We start from the raw sequence: 19807 nt of genomic DNA, 5'->3' as shown, positions 1-19807 counted from the left end.
GATGGATCAACCAAGGAGTAACCAGAAAGCAAGTTAAAAATGATGGTCCAGATTACATGTAGATCACGATTCTGGCGGGAATTTGATGTAAAGATTCAAACTCATGGAGGTTTTTCGTTTGGCTCGTCGCAAAAAGATGGGCAATTGATGCATGCAGAATCTAGTAAATCATTATGGTCTGGCAATCACAAAACGGTAATCAGAGATAAGAACGCTGAACGTTTGAGTGCTTCAACTGCTACTGATGATATGGTTGCAACTTGGAGACGGAAAAGTAGTGATTCGTCAAGTTCTCGAAGTTCCGTGAAAGAAAATAATGAAACGTCCATAAAATCTGTAAACTCATCTCCCTCTTCTCTGTCAAATTATGCTTGCGAAGAAAGAAAGCATGCTGATAAAGAAGATGATAGAAATGATAGCAGTGAAAGAGAGGATGACCATGTGACAGCACTTGATGATGAAGAGGCTGTGGCTGTCCAAGAGCAAGTTAGACAAATTAAGGCCCAAGAGGAAGAGTTTGAAACCTTTGACCTCAAAATCGTGCACAGAAAAAACAGGTAAGATTTCTCCCCGACTTTTATGGTTTGAACTATAACAGTTTAATACGTTGATTTTTTCGCTTTATATCCTATTTAGGAGAGCATGCCTTTCTGAATCTCTGGTTAAGTAGAAGGGTGGATAGTATATTAATTGAACTAACTACATTGCTTCAGTATTGTATTGCTCAGGGAGTACTGAGTCCAATGTCAAAAAATATGTGAATATTTATTTTCTTCTGACAAATTATACCCAAGATTAGATTAGTAGAATTTTTTATATCGTCCTATATTGCTGAGTGCTGCTCTCATATTATTTGTTTGCTATTATTTATCAGAACTGGTTTCGAAGAGGAAAAGAACTTTCACGTGGTTTTAAATTCGGTCATTGCTGGGCGTTACCATGTCACTGAGTACCTCGGATCAGCAGCGTTCAGTAAAGCCATCCAAGCGCATGACTTACAGACAGGAATGGACGTCTGTATAAAAATTATAAAGAACAACAAAGACTTCTTTGACCAGAGTCTTGACGAGATAAAACTTTTGAAGTATGTTAACAAGCATGATCCTGCTGACAAATACCATCTTCTCCGGTTGTATGATTACTTTTACTACCGGGTAAGTCCTCACGTCTCTGTTGCACAGTGCTAGAGCATTTCAAAATGGACCAGTTGTGTAACTTTAGGAGAGGTCGGAACCAATTTATCAAGTAAGAAATGTTAGATGTTGTGGTATTACCTTCTGAGAAATTTGATGTATTGCAATTTATGGAAATAAATGGGGTCATGGAATACCAATTAGGTTTGTTGGATGGAGAAAGGTAAAAGGGAAAGGAAGTTCTCATAAACAAAAGTATCATTCGACAGTTCTCATATGAAATATACGTTGTTCTGGAGAAAAGCACTCTTTCCATCTTCATAATGTTCTTTGTTTACTTGAGATTTTATGCTAACAATCGTGAAGTTTCCCACCGATGAAATACGTACATATCTAGTTCTTCATGAGTCATTTCATGGAGTCATTGGAGCTTATTCCAGATTTGATCAGCATGACCTAAGAGATACTTATAGTTCATGTAATCATTTCATAAGATAGTTTTTGCTTTGTCGTTGATGTTATGAGCTCTTCAAGCTGTGCATTCATCTCTAAATTAGCGTCTTTCTCTTCAAAAGTTTTAGCCCCTAAGAAATAATGATTTCCTTGGCTGTATTTTGTAGGAGCATTTGCTAATTGTATGCGAACTTCTTAAGGCCAATCTATACGAATTCCACAAATTTAACAGAGAATCAGGTGGTGAAGTTTATTTCACAATGCCAAGATTGCAGGTTTGTCCGCTTCATCATTACCATTTAACATAGGTACATGTCTAGCCGATTCCTGATCTCTTTTGGACCATTTTGTACAGTCAATCACTATCCAATGCCTCGAAGCACTTCAGTTTTTGCATGGCCTTGGACTTATACACTGTGATTTGAAGCCTGAGAACATTTTGGTGAAAAGCTACAGCAGATGTGAAATAAAAGTCATTGACCTTGGAAGTAGCTGTTTCGAGACAGATCACCTATGCTCTTATGTCCAGTCGAGGTCATATCGAGCACCAGAAGTCATTTTGGGACTTCCTTATGATAAAAAAATAGACGTGTGGTCTCTTGGGTGCATTTTGGCTGAACTATGTACAGGCAATGTAAGTTCTGCATTTTCCATTGACTCGGTCAATTTCGGATGTCATTGCTTTAGCATATCATTTTAATCCAAAATATTTGGAAGTGAAACCACATTTCCACATCGATAAACCTCTTGGGTGGAATTTGGCTGAACTATGTACGGGCAATTCTTTCATTTATGCAAACTTTGCTGGAGTTTGGAAAAGCTAGACTGTGGTGGATTGGTTGTTGATTTTGTGGAGTTACTTTTGCAGGTTCTTTTCCAGAACGATTCTCCAGCCAGTTTGCTTGCAAGGGTTATGGGAATCATAGGATCGATCGATCAAGAAATGCTTACCAAGGGACGTGATTCCCACAAATACTTTACAAAAAACCGAATGCTCTACGAGCGGAACCAGGTGAGTGTGTTCCAGAGACCTTAAAAGAACATTCCCTGAATGCCAAAACTATGAAACTCTTAACGTTTAGAAGCATATACATAATCTGTTAATAAGAACATTCTCTCTAAAGAAAAAAAAAAATGATATCATGTTTCAGGAAAGCAGCAGATTGGAGTACCTGATACCTAAAAGAACATCCTTGAGACATCGGCTTCCAATGGGAGACCAAGGATTCACAGACTTTGTGGCTCATCTTCTAGAGATAAACCCAAAGAAGCGTCCCTCTGCATCAGAGGCTCTCAAGCACCCTTGGCTTTCATACCCCTACGAGCCAATCTCTGCTTAAACTCCTGAAAACAACAGAGTGACTTACTGTGGCTGTAGAAAAAGCAGCAAAAACCGGTTGATTAGTGTATGTACAAAGGTTCAAGGCCCCTTTGGTGCGTGCGTGACCCTTAATGTAAGTTTTTGTTTCCGTTGTGGCTGCTGTATTCTTCATTCAAAGGTTATCTGAGTGCAAAGGTGAGATGAGAAAAGAAGAAGAAACTTTTGTGAGATTTGATTAGATGTAACATTATGTTGTCAAACTTGTGATTATTATTCTCTTAGAACAGATTGTAGTAAATCTCTTTTTTAGTCCTTTGATTATTATTCATGAATGTTTTCCTTGATCTAATATGTATTTTTTGTTACAAAGCTATGTTGAGTCCGATATAAAACGGCTTTAAATATTAAATCATAAGTGGTAAGAAAGTAATAAGTAAAAAGGATAGTGTATAAACCCAGTGCAATCCAGGTTCCAGGATTTTGCAATGTAGTTATGAAAATTATATCATTAATTGAAGGGCCCTTAATTGAATTTGAAACATTGAAAAGCTTAAAAAGAAATTGATTTCTCAAATAAAAAAAAAGCGAAAAAAGAGGAAGAAGAAGAAAATGAAGTTGTGAACAATTCCGTCGGTCAGGGAAGCAGAGGGAGTAATTGATTCCGATGACCACTGTATCCGGCGCCGTCGTCTCATCATTCGTAGCTCCTCCGCTTCGTTGCACATTCTCTCGTCATCATCCGAGTCTGACCAAGCTCTCTCTTCAAGTACTCTTTCTCTCTCTCTACCTTATCTCACTCTCTCAGAGGCTGCTTTGTTTAGGTTTCATTTTCCCACCTTTCCTTTTCTCTTCGGTTTTGATTGTGAAGATTCCTAGAGCCGTCTGGTTGAGGAAACAGCGAGGGTTTTCTTTAGCGGCGGCGGCGGCGGCTTCAGAATTGCCATCGGAAGGTAGAATGATTTTAGTTTGGAAGTGATTCACTCGTTTTCTTCCGTACATTGCACTAGCGTTTCTATGAATGTTGGGGTTTTTTTTCCAGCCACCTATGATCCGGAGCTCCGTTTGGTTTTCGAGCTCGCCACCGATTCTGAGTTGTATGAGCTCGAGAATATCCTTTTTGGTCCCAGGTGAATTTCAGAAGCTATGTAGTGTTCTAGTGATTTGGCTGTGGAAGAAACTCAAATTCAAAATCTTAGTTTCTGGAGACTCAGCACAGATCTGATGATGTTGTTTCTTTTGATCTGAGTAACGTTTTGAAAATGGCTTATGTTTGGTGAGCAGCTACTTCAGCCCTCTCCTGAAATCAATTCCAAACAAAGGAGGAAGTGACCGACTAATGATAGGCCAAGACATTGAGGTGCGAGATGGTTTTATCAAAGCTCTTGAGTCGAGATTCTTGTTTCTCGCTGCAGATGCTCGCTCAACGCTTAGGTAGGCTTGCTTGTTCTCTCCTTGACTTTAGACAATCAAAATAGCTTCTTGTTATGGGCTTCGATAGGATGCAAGATAGGGTATTTAAGTTCCAAATGAAGTAGATATGAACCTTGATTTTGTCTGGAGTAATGTGTTTCATTGACTCTTTTGGAACTAATCCATTATCTACTTGCTATGAGTCTTTCATTGTCTAGGGGTTGGAGACCTTCATACAGAAACGTTTTACTTGCGGTGAGAGATAAGTTGAGTATTCCCTGCTCCAGCCAATTGCCAACAGAGGACCTAGAAGCAGAGATTTTTCTTTATCTTGTCGATAATTTCTCGAGGTATTTTGGGTGACTCATTCGTTTCGCTGTAAGCTTTTTCAGTTGAGTGAGTTCTTTTGTACTCCTTTCTTCGGCTGAACCTCGTAACTTATACATATAGTGAAGCATCAGGGATTTTTCCAGGCTTGTGGGAAAATTCTCAAGCATCAAAGGTAAAGGGAAGCTTAGAACTCGGGCTCAGTAAGTGGAAAGTTGAACTACTTGCCGCACTAGAAGTAGGTGCTGCAGAGGTCCAATCTATGATTCTCAAGGTAGTCTTGTTTTAAAGGTGTTTTCACCTTAATATTGCCTCATTTCTTTCTCAGGCTTACATGTGTTTCCCTCTCTGCTTGCAGGGTGGTGGCATGATCACATTTGCCAAGGTTTATCAGTTGGTATGATCACATTTGCCCAGGTTTTATCAGTTTATGTGTTTAAACTACTTCTTACTCTTCTTCTTCCCTGAGGGTATACTGATCTCGTCTGGCCCTGTATAGTTGGCTAAGAAGCTATCTGGAAAAGTATTCCTTGAAGCTGCCAACTACCAGATGAGGAGAGAGATGCTAAAAAAGGTTTGCATTTGTATTCCATCTCATCGCACTGCTGAAGAATTTTAATATCATCACTCACGGATCTGAGAAGCTTTAAGATAATAAACCAATTACAAATGTCAATACAGGGTGGACAGTTAGCTGCCATTAACTTGGAATCTCGAGCAGCTCTGCTTGCAGCAAAACATGTAGTTACTTTCTCCATCCTATTTTTTTTTTTTCGGTGCTATCGCATTTAAGCTAATGTTAGTTACATAAATGAAATTCTCCTTTCAATGTGATTTACGGTTACCAATAATTGGTCACAGGGGTTTGCAGGAGCTGCATCCAGATACCTTGGCTTAAGAACAGCGATGCAATTACTCGGTCCGGTGTTAGTATACACTGCCCTAATCCTAGATTGTTTAAGAGTTGTATACCAAAGCTAATTGCACTAGGCACCTACCTGCGTTTACTTTACATGCTCATTGATCTGAATCTGCAGAATGTGGGGCACGTTACTGGCTGATTTGGTGATTCAGATGCTCGAAACTGACTACGCTAGAATCTTACGAGCAATTTACGCGTTTGCACAGGTACTTTTCATTTCGCCAAAAGCCTTCATTTTTATTATTGTGTGTTGTTGTTCAAAGAGTTTTAAAAGGGATGATTGTTTGTTTTCCAGATTCGGATCACCAGGACATACAGGCTACCTTGTAAATGAAGTAACAGTTTTCCTCGAGTTTCTCAGTCTCATCAGTGTGTGTCTAAGAGTTATGTCGGTAAACAACGTTTATGTTACACTCACTCGTATAAATTATTATTATTCGTATGTGGTTGAAATGAAATCTGACGCTACTCGAATAGAGAAAGAGAGTGGGCGTTTGCAACAAAACGGTGTTTTTGTAGCCATGTAAATGTTTCTTATTACTAACGAATTTCAGAAGTTATCTGATTCTTTAAGTGGTGACGAGCGGATAAGAGACACGAGTGGTTTGTCTTTCAGACACGTGTCTGGTTCGTGGGCCTCGAAAGCAACGGCGGCTCTGTTTCTTTCACGACGATAACCCGCCGCGTTTCTCCACGTGGCTTTTTGTCAGAAATTTAGACTATTCCATAACTTGTTTTTGTTTGCATATTAATTTTATTATGCAAGCGAATCTTCAATATAATCACTGTGATGGATAATTGCGGCTATAATGTGTTAAAATCTCTCTGTTAGTGTGGAGTGAACATGTTTGAATCCGGATTGATCGTGACAAGTTTTGTTTTGTGATTCTTATTTTTTGAAACGTGTTTCTAATTCGTGGCTCTAGTAGTTGAGAACGAGACTTGTCTATTTTTTTTATCAAAAAAGACTTGTCTATTCTTCTCTATTCTATCGTCCAAATCATGACGTGACGTGCGAGGCATGGTAGTTGGATACCTCCGACTTATGGTGCTTTTATCTAAATTTCTGAAATGAATTGCTAAATGTGTCAACCACGGAAAAGGTATTTTATTTTATAACATCAAATAGTTAACAGAATTTAAAGTAATAAACAGTAGATAATCATTTTTTAATCAATCGTTTATTTAATTAACTAATTTAAAATTCTGGGAAAGTATTTTATTATTATTGGGAGTATGTCCTAGCTTATTGTACCACAAAATGATATTTTATTAAGTTGCATTTATCAACCAAAAATGATTAAATTTAAGGATAGATTCCATAGTCCTGGGGCTATTTACAACTAGCTAATTCAGAATTTTCAGATGTACTAACAAGTGCATCTTTGATGCAGTCATCGATTCTCCCGAGAGTCGCGAGCAAACATATTCATTTAATGACTTAATGATGAGGAACGCATTTTTGCTATGCTACTAATACTTGTACTTGCTCTGCTATTCTTCCCAAGCCTGGCTGAGGCAGAGTTACGGGGCTTCAAAAAATATGCTGATTCGGTCGGTAAAAAATACTATATGTAAAAAAAAAAGAAGCGATAGATATAATAGATATATATATCTAAATTCAAATAAAAAAGAAGGCCACTCCACTCGATTTCGACAAAAGAGAAAGAAGGCGTGTACAAGAATCATAAAAATAAAATTGTTGGAAAAAGCTTTTTATAGATAGGATCAATGGATCATATGATAGGACGGTTTTTTAGGGTAATTTCTTGCAAAAAATATAAGTATTATTTTTAAACTAATTGAAAATAATATGGACCTCTCACGTGTCACTTCTAGAACAATCTCCTCGTCTCTTCTCATTTTATCTCACATCCCGAAGCTACGAAGTCACCTTTGCCAAGTTTTTAACCAAGCAATTCACAAAACGTGATTTAAAACAAACAAAAACACAAATTCTACACATACATTGAATTTGTTATTCAAAAACTGTTCATTCGAATTATATCTTTAAAAAGCTTATTCTCTTGAATCGTTTTGTTATAATTTCTTCTTGTCTTCGTTCTTCTTCTTCATTCAGCCATTGTTATCTGAGCTCTGTTATTTATCCTGTTCAAACAGAGGAAGCCCTAAATTTGGATTTTCCATTCAAAATTTCCCAATTCCGCTAATTTTGGAATAAGGAAAAAAAAAACGATAGATTTGTTTCCATTTTCTTTTTCTTTTTCCATTTCCTTCGTTTTATGATCTGTTCAAGTGGAGGAACGATCTTAATAGCAAGAGGAAAAAATTCAATCCCCAGATTACCCGTCACAGGGACTTCACTAAATCACGCGAATCGAATTCGAAACAATCTCCCGATAAGTGTTACAGCTTTTCGACGATCGTCATCATCGTCATCGTCGTCAATGGCGGTGCAAACAATGTCGATGGGATCGGATTCATCAACTTTGATTCTAACATCAGGAGCCAGCGGTCGCGTTAGGGCACTCTTCTCGATGCGAGAGCTCAAGCGCCTCGTTACGATAATCCAATCGCTGATTCTCTTCCTGCTCCTTCCGTTTCGCGTCGTCGTTTGGCGGCGGAGAACCGGTGCGGTGGTCATCAGAGACGAGAAACAGGAGAGGAAGGTGTGGGTCTCGCCGCAGATCGTGGTGAGGAAGAGGAACATCGGCGGAGAAATCGGCGCGAGCGGATGCAGCGTTTCGCCTCCGTCGGTTCCGGCGGCGGTGGTGGATGAGGAGGTTGCGATTAGACGGGAGCTTGCGATGAGGCGAGTTTTGGAGGATGACGACGGCGATGGAAGCTCCGTCAGAGATTTTTCGCTTTTCACGACGAAGAGAGGCGATACGTTGTTTACTCAGTCATGGTCTCCTGTTTCCCCAAATCACAGGTAATTTAAAAAAAAAAAAAAAACAGAATCTCATTTTATCTGTAAATTAATCATTTTTAAAATTCAAAATGTGGAATGGGTGGTGGTCAATCTTATGATTAATTGAAAACGTGAGGTAATGGAAAATCTAAGCATAACAATCATATAATTGTCAATTAATCTAATAAGTATCAAGATATGCGGATCCAGTATCAGGATGGGACTCTTAGTTGGTAAGCATTTCTTAAGATTCTTTAAGAGAAGATCAAGAAGTTTAGCTGGCAAAAATGTAGAAAAAGATTATCTTGCTTGTCCATGTTGTTTTGAAGGATCAATGTGTATATATAATACAGACAACCAGAAGACTTTGTCCATAGTAGTAACCTGTTCTAATGTTTCTTTCTCACTATCACTGATTCTATGGTTTTGAGACTTTCATGCCTCTAATTTTGTAAGCTAATCTGAGTTTTGTTCTAATACAAGTCATTAAATTGACTGGTTATCTTTCATCATTTTCTTGTCTGGTTTCTTATCTTTCAGTATTATTATCTTTTTGCAGGGGACTTGTTGTTCTGCTACATGGATTAAACGAGCATAGGTTTGAACCCATTCTTCTAGCTTTGCACCATTTGCTTTGATTATACATTTAATGTCATTAAGAAGCTTAACATCACTTTCTTTTTCAAAATTTGGACAGTGGCAGGTATAGCGATTTTGCAAAGCAGCTAAATGCTAATGGTTTCAAAGTCTATGGCATGGATTGGATCGGTAATCTCCTTCCCTTTCACCTTTTGTTACCGTTTCGATGTTCATCATAGCTAAAGGTGCTTCTGTAAACTGTAAGCATTTAGTTTTCTCTGCTAGGTCAAATTGAATCTCTCTTCCTCGCACATCACACTAAAAATTACCTAAAGTATAAATCTAAACATGGTTTCCAACTATGGATCTTGATGATAGTCAAGGTGTTGAGGTTAAATTTATTGACATAGTAGTGATAGTACCAAAGGTGGTTGTATTGATATTGAACATTTGGTGTGATATATGAAAGACGTTGACCTTAGTGCCTTTAAATTTACGGAAACATGAGTGTTTTACGATGCAGCTGTTTCATAGGCTAGAAACAAAAAATTCTCCAACAATGCCTCTCTGTGTTTGGATGTCGCAGGGAATATTGTGATTTTATGTTGAGGTGGTGCCTAATTCGTGTGGAAAGGTGACACATGAACCTCATCTTTAGCTTTACAGTGCCTAAAACTTAGGGACTGTGCATTGTAATATCTGCAAACAATTTGAACTTATAGCCTTTTTTTAGGTATCTCTCTCAATGATAACTTCCAAAAAATCTGTATATTTTAATGTGAGTAGCAATTTTTTTGTTTGTATGATCTAACAGGTCATGGTGGAAGCGATGGGCTTCACGCTTACGTTCCTTCCCTTGATTACGCTGTCGCAGATTTGGTATGTCTTTCTCTATATTATAGTTTCTGAGTCGGCTTTGAAACAAACTCACACCATTATTTTTGCAGAAATCTTTCCTTGACAAAGTATTCGCAGAGAATCCAGGGCTCCCCTGTTTCTGCATCGGACACTCAACAGGAGGAGCCATCATCCTCAAGGTAAACAACATCTTCAAACCCATTACTATATAAACATCATATCGTAATCCGATTCTTCAAAATCTCAAACACTGGTAAAACAATTAAGTGCAGGCTATGCTGGATCCAAAGATTGAATCTCGAGTTTCAGGCATTGTTTTGACTTCACCAGCTGTTGGAGTCCAACCATCGCATCCAATCTTCGCTGTAAGTTAAATTAACCCGAAAAGTCGTTTATTTCAAGCATTGTCAAAGAGTTCTTAACAATCTGATCAGCTCTCTGTTTTTTTTCTTCTTCAAAACAGGTTCTTGCTCCAATCGTTGCGTTCCTCTTACCAAGGTATCAATTCAGTGCAGCAAACAAGAAAGGAATGCCGGTTTCTCGTGATCCACAAGCTCTTGTCACCAAATACTCTGACCCGTTAGTCTTCACCGGATCTATCCGGGTTAAAACCGGTTATGAGATCCTCAGAATCGCTTCTCATTTGCAGCAAAACCTAGAAAAGGTGAAAGTTCCTTTTCTTGTTATGCACGGTACAGCAGACACGGTGACGGATCCCAACGCCTCTAAGAGGCTCTACGACGAAGCTTCTTCGTCTGACAAATCAATCAAGCTTTACGATGGGTTGCTTCACGATCTCCTCTTCGAACCTGAGAGAGAAATCATCGCTGGAGTCATATTAGATTGGCTAAACCAGCGGGTTTAGCTCTTTCAAACCAACCATTACTATCATGTCTAATCAAGAATTTCTTGATTCAGACACGACAAAAAACGAAAAACAAAAACAATTTCTCCGAAATCTCTGGGTTATTGACCGAGAAACGCAAGGAGGAAAGGAGTTCTTGGTCGATTTAGCAACTTCTTGGTTGATTTTTCTCAGCTTGGATGTTGAAAGAAATAATGAAGAAAAAAAAAAGAGAGTCCTTATGCTACTTGAGTACTTGATATAACATTGGAGTCGTCTCAAAACATTTTGACAACGGTATAATTGTCCTAATAAATCAATAATTTTGTATCCTCGGATTTTCATATTTTATCTATTTACTATAATACTAGTTACAATATGAAATCGATATGTGACTTGTCTGTTCTGATGGTTTCCGCTTGTAAATAACTTTTTTACCTTTTTATGATATTTCATTGTGTGAGTTAAGCATTTTGTTTGTCCAACAAATATTTTGTAAACAAGTGGATGGAGACAGAGAAATGAAACCCAATAACAATAATCAAACGAAACACCAATTTTATTTGTCAATAATACACATCAAAGTCGCAAGTCAAGGGTGGCCCTTTTTTCTTTGTCACTCTCAAGAGTGACACCCCATAGGCCCTTCTTCTTCGTGAATCATCAATGCTGACGTAAGTCAATACGTCATCATTTCCATTTCATATTTATTCGAATTTAGTGATTTAAGTAGGAAGGAAAAAAACAAAAAAACAAAAATAATGAAGTTGTTGTTATCAACTCTTCCACTAGCTAAAAACCCCCGAATCTTCGAGGAACATATTCAATTAGAGAGATTTGCTTTCAAGCAAGTGGGAACCAAAAATTATTATGATTAAGTGGCGACTGGATTTTTCTTCTTTTGGCCGCACCTTAAACTTTGACTGCGCAGCCCTTATCTTTATTGCATTTTTTTGTTTTTCCCTCCAAAAGAAAAAAGCTAAAATCATTAAAATATAATCGAAAGATACGATCATATAGTTTGGATATTGCTTAGATTCTCGTCATTTTGTTTCGTTATCCTTATAGTTTATACCATATATTGATCATGAAACCAAAATTATATATCCATGCTCTGGCTAGGAACAAAGGCCATTGATTCTCAAACGAAAAGTCAACTGAAACACTTATTCGGAGCAAGGACCAAGAAGACAACAAAAAACGTAGATTTCATATTCAGTTTAGTGTCTATGGAGAGGAACAACATACTTGGAAGAAAAAAAAGAGAGTAAATAATTGATTACCAAATCTTATGTACAAAAATTTTAGAGAATGAGTCATGTAATGTATACATTACGAAACTGTAAAGAGTAAATGACTGAAGAAATAGTTTTATCATGGAAGGGCGATGTTACAAGCCCCGATTTTTCCTAAACTCCGGAGTATATATATGTACAAAAATTACGACCATAATATCTCCAGAAGCTATCCAAGTTTCTACAAAAATAAAACAATTTTAATCCAAATGCGAATCATCTGCTTTTCAGAATCTAGATTCTCAGATCCGTTTCTGATTATACATTAAAAAAAAAAATCGAATTAAGGATTTTCCCGGAGAAAAGGATGGCCGAGAAGCTGCGACGCCGTCCACCGATTACTCGAATCTTTACGGAGACAACACTCGACGAAGCTCCGAAACTCTTCGGAGCATCCCTCCGGCGCTCGCGGCGGTTCTCCGAAACACACGGCGCACATTAACGTCGCCCAATCGGGTCTCTGTCCCGGCGGGAGCAACGGAAAGTGACCGACGAGAAGCTCCAGCATCATCAACCCGAAACTCCAGATATCGCCGGCGTAAACGTCGGAGCTTCCACCGGCCGATTCAGAATCGAATCTCTCTGGGCTCATGTAAGCACAAGTGCCTACGTACGAATTGCACGAATCTAACGACCTTACTAAGATCTTGCTGACTCCGAAATCGGCGATTTTAACCTCGTTTTTCGAATTGAGAAGGAGATTCGCCGGTTTGATGTCTCTGTGAACGATTTTGAGAGCGTGAAGATAACTCAATCCTTTCAGGATCTGTCTAGCGAATCCGGCGAGTTTTTGCTCTGTTACGCCGCCGCGGAGAGATTCTAGGGTTCCTCCGTCCATATACTCCATCAGAATCGATACTTCGCCGACGACTGGTTTTTCGAAGATTCCGTGACACCGGACGACGTAGGGAGAATCTGTGCGGCGGAGGATCTCCATCTCGCGCATCAGTTGTCTCGTGAGAATCGGATCCATATCACCGTTAACGGATTTCAGAGCGTAAAGCTCCGCCGTGTTCTTGTGACGGACTTTGTAAACAGTCCCGCCGTTTCCGCAACCGAGAACGTTGAGTTTCTCGAGATCAGCGGCGGAGATTCCGTTACAGATAACAGCAGAGGTAGCGAGGGAGGAGACGGAAGCGACGGAGAAGCGGCGGTCGGAAATTGGAGGAAGAGGAAGACGAAGATTGAGCTGACGACGTTCTCGAACCAAAGCCATGGAAAGATAGAAGAAGAAGAAGAAGAAGAAGAAGAAGAAGAAGAAGACTGAAGAAATCTGGTGGAAGAAGAAAATAGAGAAGCTTGAGATTTTATATGATTTTTGAGTCTTTGAGAGTGTGAGGAGACAACGAGGAAGGTGAAGATGGACCTAATTACCCTTTATTTTTAAATTTATTCTTATCTTAAAATGGAAACTCACATTATTTTTTCCTATGTATATCGTTAAAAATGCAACTTGTGTGAGTGTTTTGATTACGCACGTGGTTAAATGCATCAGACTGTAATTTGTCCGAATTTTATCATGGAAAAGTGAGTAATTATTTATTTTTTTCTTTATAAAAAAGTACCACTACATACTAAAAAACGATAAGGTAACTAAAAATTTATTGGTATTAAAGTTTTTTGGCAGCCTTCGGATATAGAGCAAGAAAATAATGGTAATTAAACCATAAGAAATGATAAATGAATGATTATGACCTTTTAATTCTTGCCAACTACGTACTAATGACAAGAAAAAGAAAAAAATTGGTGTTATTGTGAAGGTTCGATGAACCAAGAAGGCTAAAGGATGAGGAACTTAAAAGGAGTTAATGAGAACGACTAAAGAAAGAGCATTAACATTTTTTACGCCAACGTGGAAAAACTTCTAACAGCCATCTGTTTATTTGCTTAGGCCATCGCAATCAGATATTGCCTAATCTTATAAATATTTTGTTTTCTATAAAATTTAGATAAGATCTTTGTGGAGACCATATGGTGTATAGGGTATTTAGCCTTTTTGCATGTGTCATGTGTGAATTTGTGCACGGTGCACATGCGACATGCCTATTGTCATTGTACGTGTGTGGTTATGTTTTGTATTTGTTAGACTAACTACTATTATTATAAACAATTGAATGGATTGGTTTAAACAAATGTCGAAATAATCCTAACAGCAAACGAACTAATATTTTCCACCCGATATTGGAATAACAATATAGATAATTAGTATTTAAATTAATTAACTTATATGACGAATTGACGATAAATTAGACATTCAATAGAAAGTTTTTTAGCAGAAAAAAGTGTTGATCTTTTAATAAAAACTGAACAGACTCTGTTTTAATGATGAAAAACAGAGACAAACAGAGTACTTTAATTAATAAGGATTAAAATGTGTTACAGACTCTCATGATCAATCGGACTTGACTCAATCTATTTATACAAACAAAACATGTTCTTTGAAACGACATGTCTGTAAATGAAACAACGCAACCCTACAAACACAACTAATCACACATGTGTCTTTTAATGAGAAATAACTAACTAATGTAAATAACTTAAACCATACGAGATATGATTATCGTTCAACACTCCTTCTTAATCATATCTCGGTTTTACTCCAAGTTTCCTTCTTAGTTCCTCAAATCTTGATCCGCCAAGTGCCTTTGTCAGAAGATCAGCGAGTTGAACTTCTCCTTCACAATACTTGAGTCGAATCAGACCATTGTTTTCTGCTTCTCGAACAAAATGATATTTGATCTGAATGTGTTTGGTTCTTTTGTACTGGATTTTTACCAATCGCAATTGCAGATTTATTGTCACAGTAGATTGGAACACCATTTTGACACTTGAACCCAATTTCTTCAAGAAGTCTTTGCAGCCAGATTGCTTGATTTTCTGCAGCACATACAGCAATATATTCCGCTTCTGCTGTTGATTGTGCCACAGTTTGCTGTTTACTTGAATGCCAACAAAATACTCCAGAACCGAGAGTGAAAACGTACCCAGAAGTGCTTCTCATGTCTTCATTCGAACCACCCCAATCGCTGTCTGAGTAGCCTAACAATTCTGGATTTTCAATACTTGTGAAATGAACTCCAAAGTTAGATGTACCTTTGATGTATCTTAATACCCTCTTGGCTTCTTGGTAATGCTTCATGAGAGGCTTAGACATGTAGCGTGAGAGATAAGAACTTGCAAACATCAAATCTGGTCTTGAAGCACACAGATATAAAAGGCCACCAATAATGCTTCTGAATTTTGTTGGTTCACCATACTCTTGATCATCTTCTATCTTCTTGCCATTTGGTGTAAGTGGAGAACTTACACTCTTGCTTCCATTCATCCCAAACTTCTCAACAAGTTTGTTGGCATATTTTTCTTGTGATAGAAAGATCCCTCTGTCATCTTGAATTACTTCCATTCCAAGAAAATAATTTAGCAACCCTAAATCTGTCATCTCAAACTCCTTCTTCATATCTTCTTTAAAGCTTTCAATGAGTTGAGAGTTGTTTCCTGTGATGACTAAATCATCAACATAGAGACTCACGATCAGAATATCCTTGTCTTTCTTCATCACATACATGGCTGCATCATTCATGCTTCTTTGAAAATCTTGTTGAAGAAAATACGCATCAATCCTCTCATACCAAGCTCTGGGGGCTTGCTTAAGGCCGTACAGAGCCTTATGTAACAATAGGACTTTGTCTTCTTCCCCTTTGGCTATGAACCCAGGCGGTTGTGCAACATAGATCTCTTCTTTAAGCTCTCCATTTAGAAATGCTGACTTAACATCCATCTGGTACAGATTCCACTTCATTTGTGCTGCAAGAGCAAATATAACTCTTATTGTAACATGCCTTGAAACAGGTGCAAATGTTTCAAGATAATCAACACCATATTGTTGTGTGAATCCTTTTGCAACTAGCCTTGCTTTATGCTTGACTGGTTCTCCATTTGCATTAGTCTTGATGCGATAAATCCACTTCACACTTATGACATTTTTCTTGTTTGGTTTCTCCACCAGCAACCATGTTTTGTTCTTTTTGATCATCCTGATTTCCTATCCATAGCTTTTCTCCAATCTTTGCACTTTGAGGCTTCATCGTAGGTTTGTGGTTCATCATTCATCATAAGCCACGCTTCATGTGATTGATCCACCTCCACTGGATTCGTTTGTTGAGTTATCTCATTAATAGACCGAAACTTTCTTGGTCTATTTAGAGAGTCTTCTTCTTCTTCTTCTTCTTCTTCATCTTGAGTGTTTACAACCAGACTTGGTTCTTTGTCTTGATGATTTTCTACAGTCTCTGCTTCATTTGGAGATAAAAGAATCTGCTTCACTTCTTTCTTCTCCCAATCCCATCTTTTTTCTTCATCAAAGGTCACATCTCTTGATGTTTCAATTTTTTCTTCGTCTAACAAAAGAACTCTATACCCTTTAGATTCACTGCTGTAGCCGATAAACACCCCACGGTTGGCCTTGTCATCAAGTTTCTTCCTCTTTTCGTCTGGTATATGCACATAGCATAAAGATCCAAACACTTTTAAGTGTTTCACACTTGGTTTGACACCACTCCACTTTTCCATTGGTGTCATATTTTCTTCAAGAGCATTGGTAGGAAGTAAGTTTTGAATAAAATTTGATGTAGCCACTGCTTCAGCCCATAGCTTCTTTGGGAGACCTTGATCAACAAGCATCGAACGAGCCATCTCTACCAATGTTCTGTTTTTTCTTTCTGAGACACCATTCTGTTGTGGTGAGTATGGTGTTGTGATTTGCCTTTGTATCCCAGCCTCTTGACATAACTTGATGAATTCTTTGGATATGAATTCGCCTCCACCATCTGTCCTTAGTTGTTTGATCTTTTTTTCAGACTGATTTTCGACTAAGGACTTGAACGTTCTGAATTTTGAGAGAACTTCACTCTTGTTTTTGATGAAATACACCCAACTCATTCGTGAATAGTCATCGATAAACAGCACAAAGTACTTGCTTCCACCCATCGATTCGTTTTGCATAGGACCGCAGACATCTGAGTGTATTAACTCCAAAACTTCACTTGTCTTCGTTTGAGATTTCTTGGGAAAGCTTTTCCTTGCTTGTTTTCCCTTCTCACATGAGTCACATACTCCTTTTGTGACCTCAAATCTGGGAAGATCATTCACAATCTTCATTTCCTGCATCTTCTGTATTTTATCAAAGCCAACATGCCCCATTCTTCTATGCCATAACTCATCTTTGTTGACTCTTTCTCCTTCTGCAAGTAAGGCACTTACTTCAGATTTCTTCCATTTGAATGGAAAACTCTTATGCTTCATCCTTATATTTAGAATCTTTCTTCCTTGAGGATCATTGATGATGCACCGATTTGCTTCAAACAGAACTCCATATCCATTTGAAATCATCTGTGAAACACTTAACAGGTTTCTCGCTAGACCTGGCACTAGAAACACCTCCTTGATGATCTTTTCTCTTTGACTTGTCATCACTTGAATGTTCCCTTTTCCTGCCGTCATTATCCTTTGACCATTCCCCACTTTGATTGGCACCTTTATGCTCTTGTCAAGAGTGATGAAGTATTTAACTTCCTTGGTCATATGATTAGTGCAGCCGCTGTCAACTAACCATGTTTCATCATCTTCTTGTGATGATACTTCTTCTTCTGTCACGCAGAACAGCATGTGACTTTCATCATCTGTTTCTTCAAAACTTAGATCTGCTCCCTCAGTTCTTCTAAGTTTGCAGTTCTTTGCAAGATGTCCTGGTTTGTTACACACAAAACATCTTCTTTCATTTTTCATCGTTTGTTGTGACGAACCACCTTTGTTCTTTTTTGACCAACAATCACTTTCATTGTGACTGCTTCGTTTGCAAATGCCACACCACTTCTCAGTCTTCTTTTGACGCTTGTCTTCACGTTTGTTATCTCCATAGAATGCTCCTTCTGTTGATCGCTCTTCCCGGACTGAGATGCGCTTCTCATGTGCTTTTAATGTGCCTATCAATTCTGTAACTGATAGCACACTTAAGTCTTTTGTTTGCTCCAACACACCCACAATGCTGTCAAACCTTTCTGGAAGTGAAATCAGAATCTTTTGCACCATTTGATAATCTGATTTCTCTTCTCCATGAAGTCTGAGTTGATTTCCTGTCTCAATCAGTTTTGTCGTGAATGCGTTGATGCTGTCGCCTTCATTCATCTTCAGATTTTCATATTCTCTTCTAAGAGATTGAAGCTTTATCATTTTGACTTGTTGTGATCCTTCAAACTCTGATTGTAAAGCATTCCAGGCTTCTGTTGCGCTTGCTGCAGGAGCAATTCTCGGGAATATGGAATCTGAGACTGCAGTCTGAATGATTTGCAGAGCAGTTAGATCTTTTAAGGCTGCTTCATCATGTCGTGTTTTTAATTGAGTGGCTTCGGGGCTATAATCTCCACTTGCAGGTGGATTCGGAACTCCATTTTCAACAACTTCCCACAGTTTCTTTGTCTGGAAAATTGTTTTCATTTTGATGCGCCAAAAACCATAATTCTCACCATTGAAGATCGGAGTCACAATATGTGACGTCGTCTCCATGACTCTCTGTTTTGTTTAACTTCTCTCACTCGAATTTTGTCCCTTGAATCAGTAGGGCTTTGATACCATGTTGATCTTTTAATAAAAACTGAACAGACTCTGTTTTAATGATGAAAAACAGAGACAAACAGAGTACTTTAATTAATAAGGATCAAAATGTGTTACAGACTCTCATGATCAATCGGACTTGACTCAATCTATTTATACAAACAAAACATGTTCTTTGAAACGACATGTCTGTAAATGAAACAACGCAACCCTACAAACACAACTAATCACACATGTGTCTTTTAATGAGAAATAACTAACTAATGTAAATAACTTAAACCATATGAGATATGATTATCGTTCAACAAAAAAAAGAAGATAACGCATGTCGACACATATTATATCCTTGGGAATAGATAATTATTTTAGAGCTCAAAGCCATCGGATGCTAACGTAGCCCCTTTTGTTAGAGTCTGTAAGAGGAACCACATGTAATATAGGATATAGAAGGATGAATTGAGCGTTGATAATTGACAATCTTTGAATACTGATGAAAAGTGAATAACATCTTAAGATTCTGCCTTGAGATGTCAATAACATACGTGTTAGCATTCTAGTTGTTTCCGTTTCTACAAATATGGATAGTAAGAAAATTAAAACACACAAATTGAAAGCGTTTTGTTGGTCCTGAGGCTGAGTTAATTTACACTAGCCGTACTTTGCAAGGCAGAAACTCCGGCACACTGAAATCAAACTTGTCCTAATGCAAAGCATTCATATATAGATTTAACATTGTGTTTAAAATTTAAGATGCAGGGATATGTGTGTATATATCACATTTATTTAGTAAAACAAATGGCTTTTGTAAAGTCGAAATTCAGAGACAGAAAGCATATCACACATCTAGAAACTCATCTCCATCTTCAAGTAGATATCATGTCGAGAGAGAGAGAGAGTTTGATACCGTATGCCGAAGAACATATAGGCGAAACCAAGTTAAATCACGGAAGTAGCTGATCAAGTGCTCAAATTAATGTATGATTGTGTTAGTAAAAATTTGATAGCTGTTTTAGAACTTTCCTAAGATTTGCTACCAAGCATTTATATTTCTTGCGGAGCTCTATGTCTCAAAAGGAGATGAGACATTCGTTGTCTAATCTACTTTTGTTTTATATAATAATAAGCAAACTAAGACGCGATTAACGGGGAAAAAAGGAAGCAATAATATAATTAATGATGAGGAG

General features: G+C 38.0%; 3 protein-coding genes and 1 pseudogene across 5 annotated transcripts; 3 read left to right on the top strand and 1 right to left on the bottom strand.

Moving 5' to 3' along the window:
• LOC18009131 overlaps positions 1-3276 on the top strand; it is a 6227-nt pseudogene extending 2951 nt beyond the window's left edge.
• Positions 3277-3484: 208 nt separating this feature from the next.
• LOC18008955 lies at positions 3485-6426 on the top strand. Of its 3 annotated transcripts, XM_006390490.2 has the most exons (13): positions 3485-3673; positions 3776-3857; positions 3947-4034; positions 4189-4338; positions 4536-4667; positions 4768-4918; positions 5003-5041; positions 5144-5218; positions 5326-5385; positions 5506-5570; positions 5682-5772; positions 5862-5949; positions 6183-6426. In XM_006390490.2, the coding sequence occupies exons 1-12, from the start codon at positions 3572-3574 to the stop codon at positions 5898-5900; spliced, it is 1074 nt and encodes a 357-aa protein (XP_006390552.1). In that variant the 5' UTR covers positions 3485-3571; the 3' UTR covers positions 5901-5949; positions 6183-6426. The 3 variants fall into 3 exon arrangements, 2 of the variants coding, with proteins under 2 accessions (XP_006390552.1, XP_006390554.1); XR_002899689.1 differs by lacking the exon at positions 6183-6426 and having other exon boundaries at positions 5506-5563; positions 5862-6106; XM_006390492.2 differs by lacking the exon at positions 6183-6426 and having other exon boundaries at positions 5862-6004.
• Positions 6427-7467: 1041 nt separating this feature from the next.
• LOC18009323 (monoacylglycerol lipase) lies at positions 7468-11107 on the top strand. Its single transcript, XM_006390488.2, has 7 exons — positions 7468-8459; positions 8998-9036; positions 9136-9206; positions 9832-9896; positions 9965-10054; positions 10148-10240; positions 10339-11107. Exons 1-7 carry the CDS (start codon positions 7810-7812, stop codon positions 10738-10740), a joined length of 1410 nt encoding a protein of 469 aa, XP_006390550.1. The 5' UTR covers positions 7468-7809; the 3' UTR covers positions 10741-11107.
• Positions 11108-12021: 914 nt separating this feature from the next.
• Positions 12022-13306, bottom strand: LOC18009249 (mitogen-activated protein kinase kinase 9). The gene has a single exon (XM_006390487.2). It carries the CDS (start codon positions 13228-13230, stop codon positions 12298-12300), a length of 933 nt encoding a protein of 310 aa, XP_006390549.1. The 5' UTR covers positions 13231-13306; the 3' UTR covers positions 12022-12297.
• Between the last annotated feature and the right edge of the window lie 6501 nt (positions 13307-19807).

This window comes from Eutrema salsugineum, unplaced genomic scaffold, assembly GCF_000478725.1.
Source record: "Eutrema salsugineum unplaced genomic scaffold, Eutsalg1_0 scaffold_9, whole genome shotgun sequence".
In the NCBI taxonomy this organism is placed as follows: Eukaryota; Viridiplantae; Streptophyta; class Magnoliopsida; order Brassicales; family Brassicaceae; genus Eutrema; species Eutrema salsugineum.
Note: the sequence above shows the minus strand (reverse complement) of the source record. Positions and strands in the feature narration are given on the sequence as shown.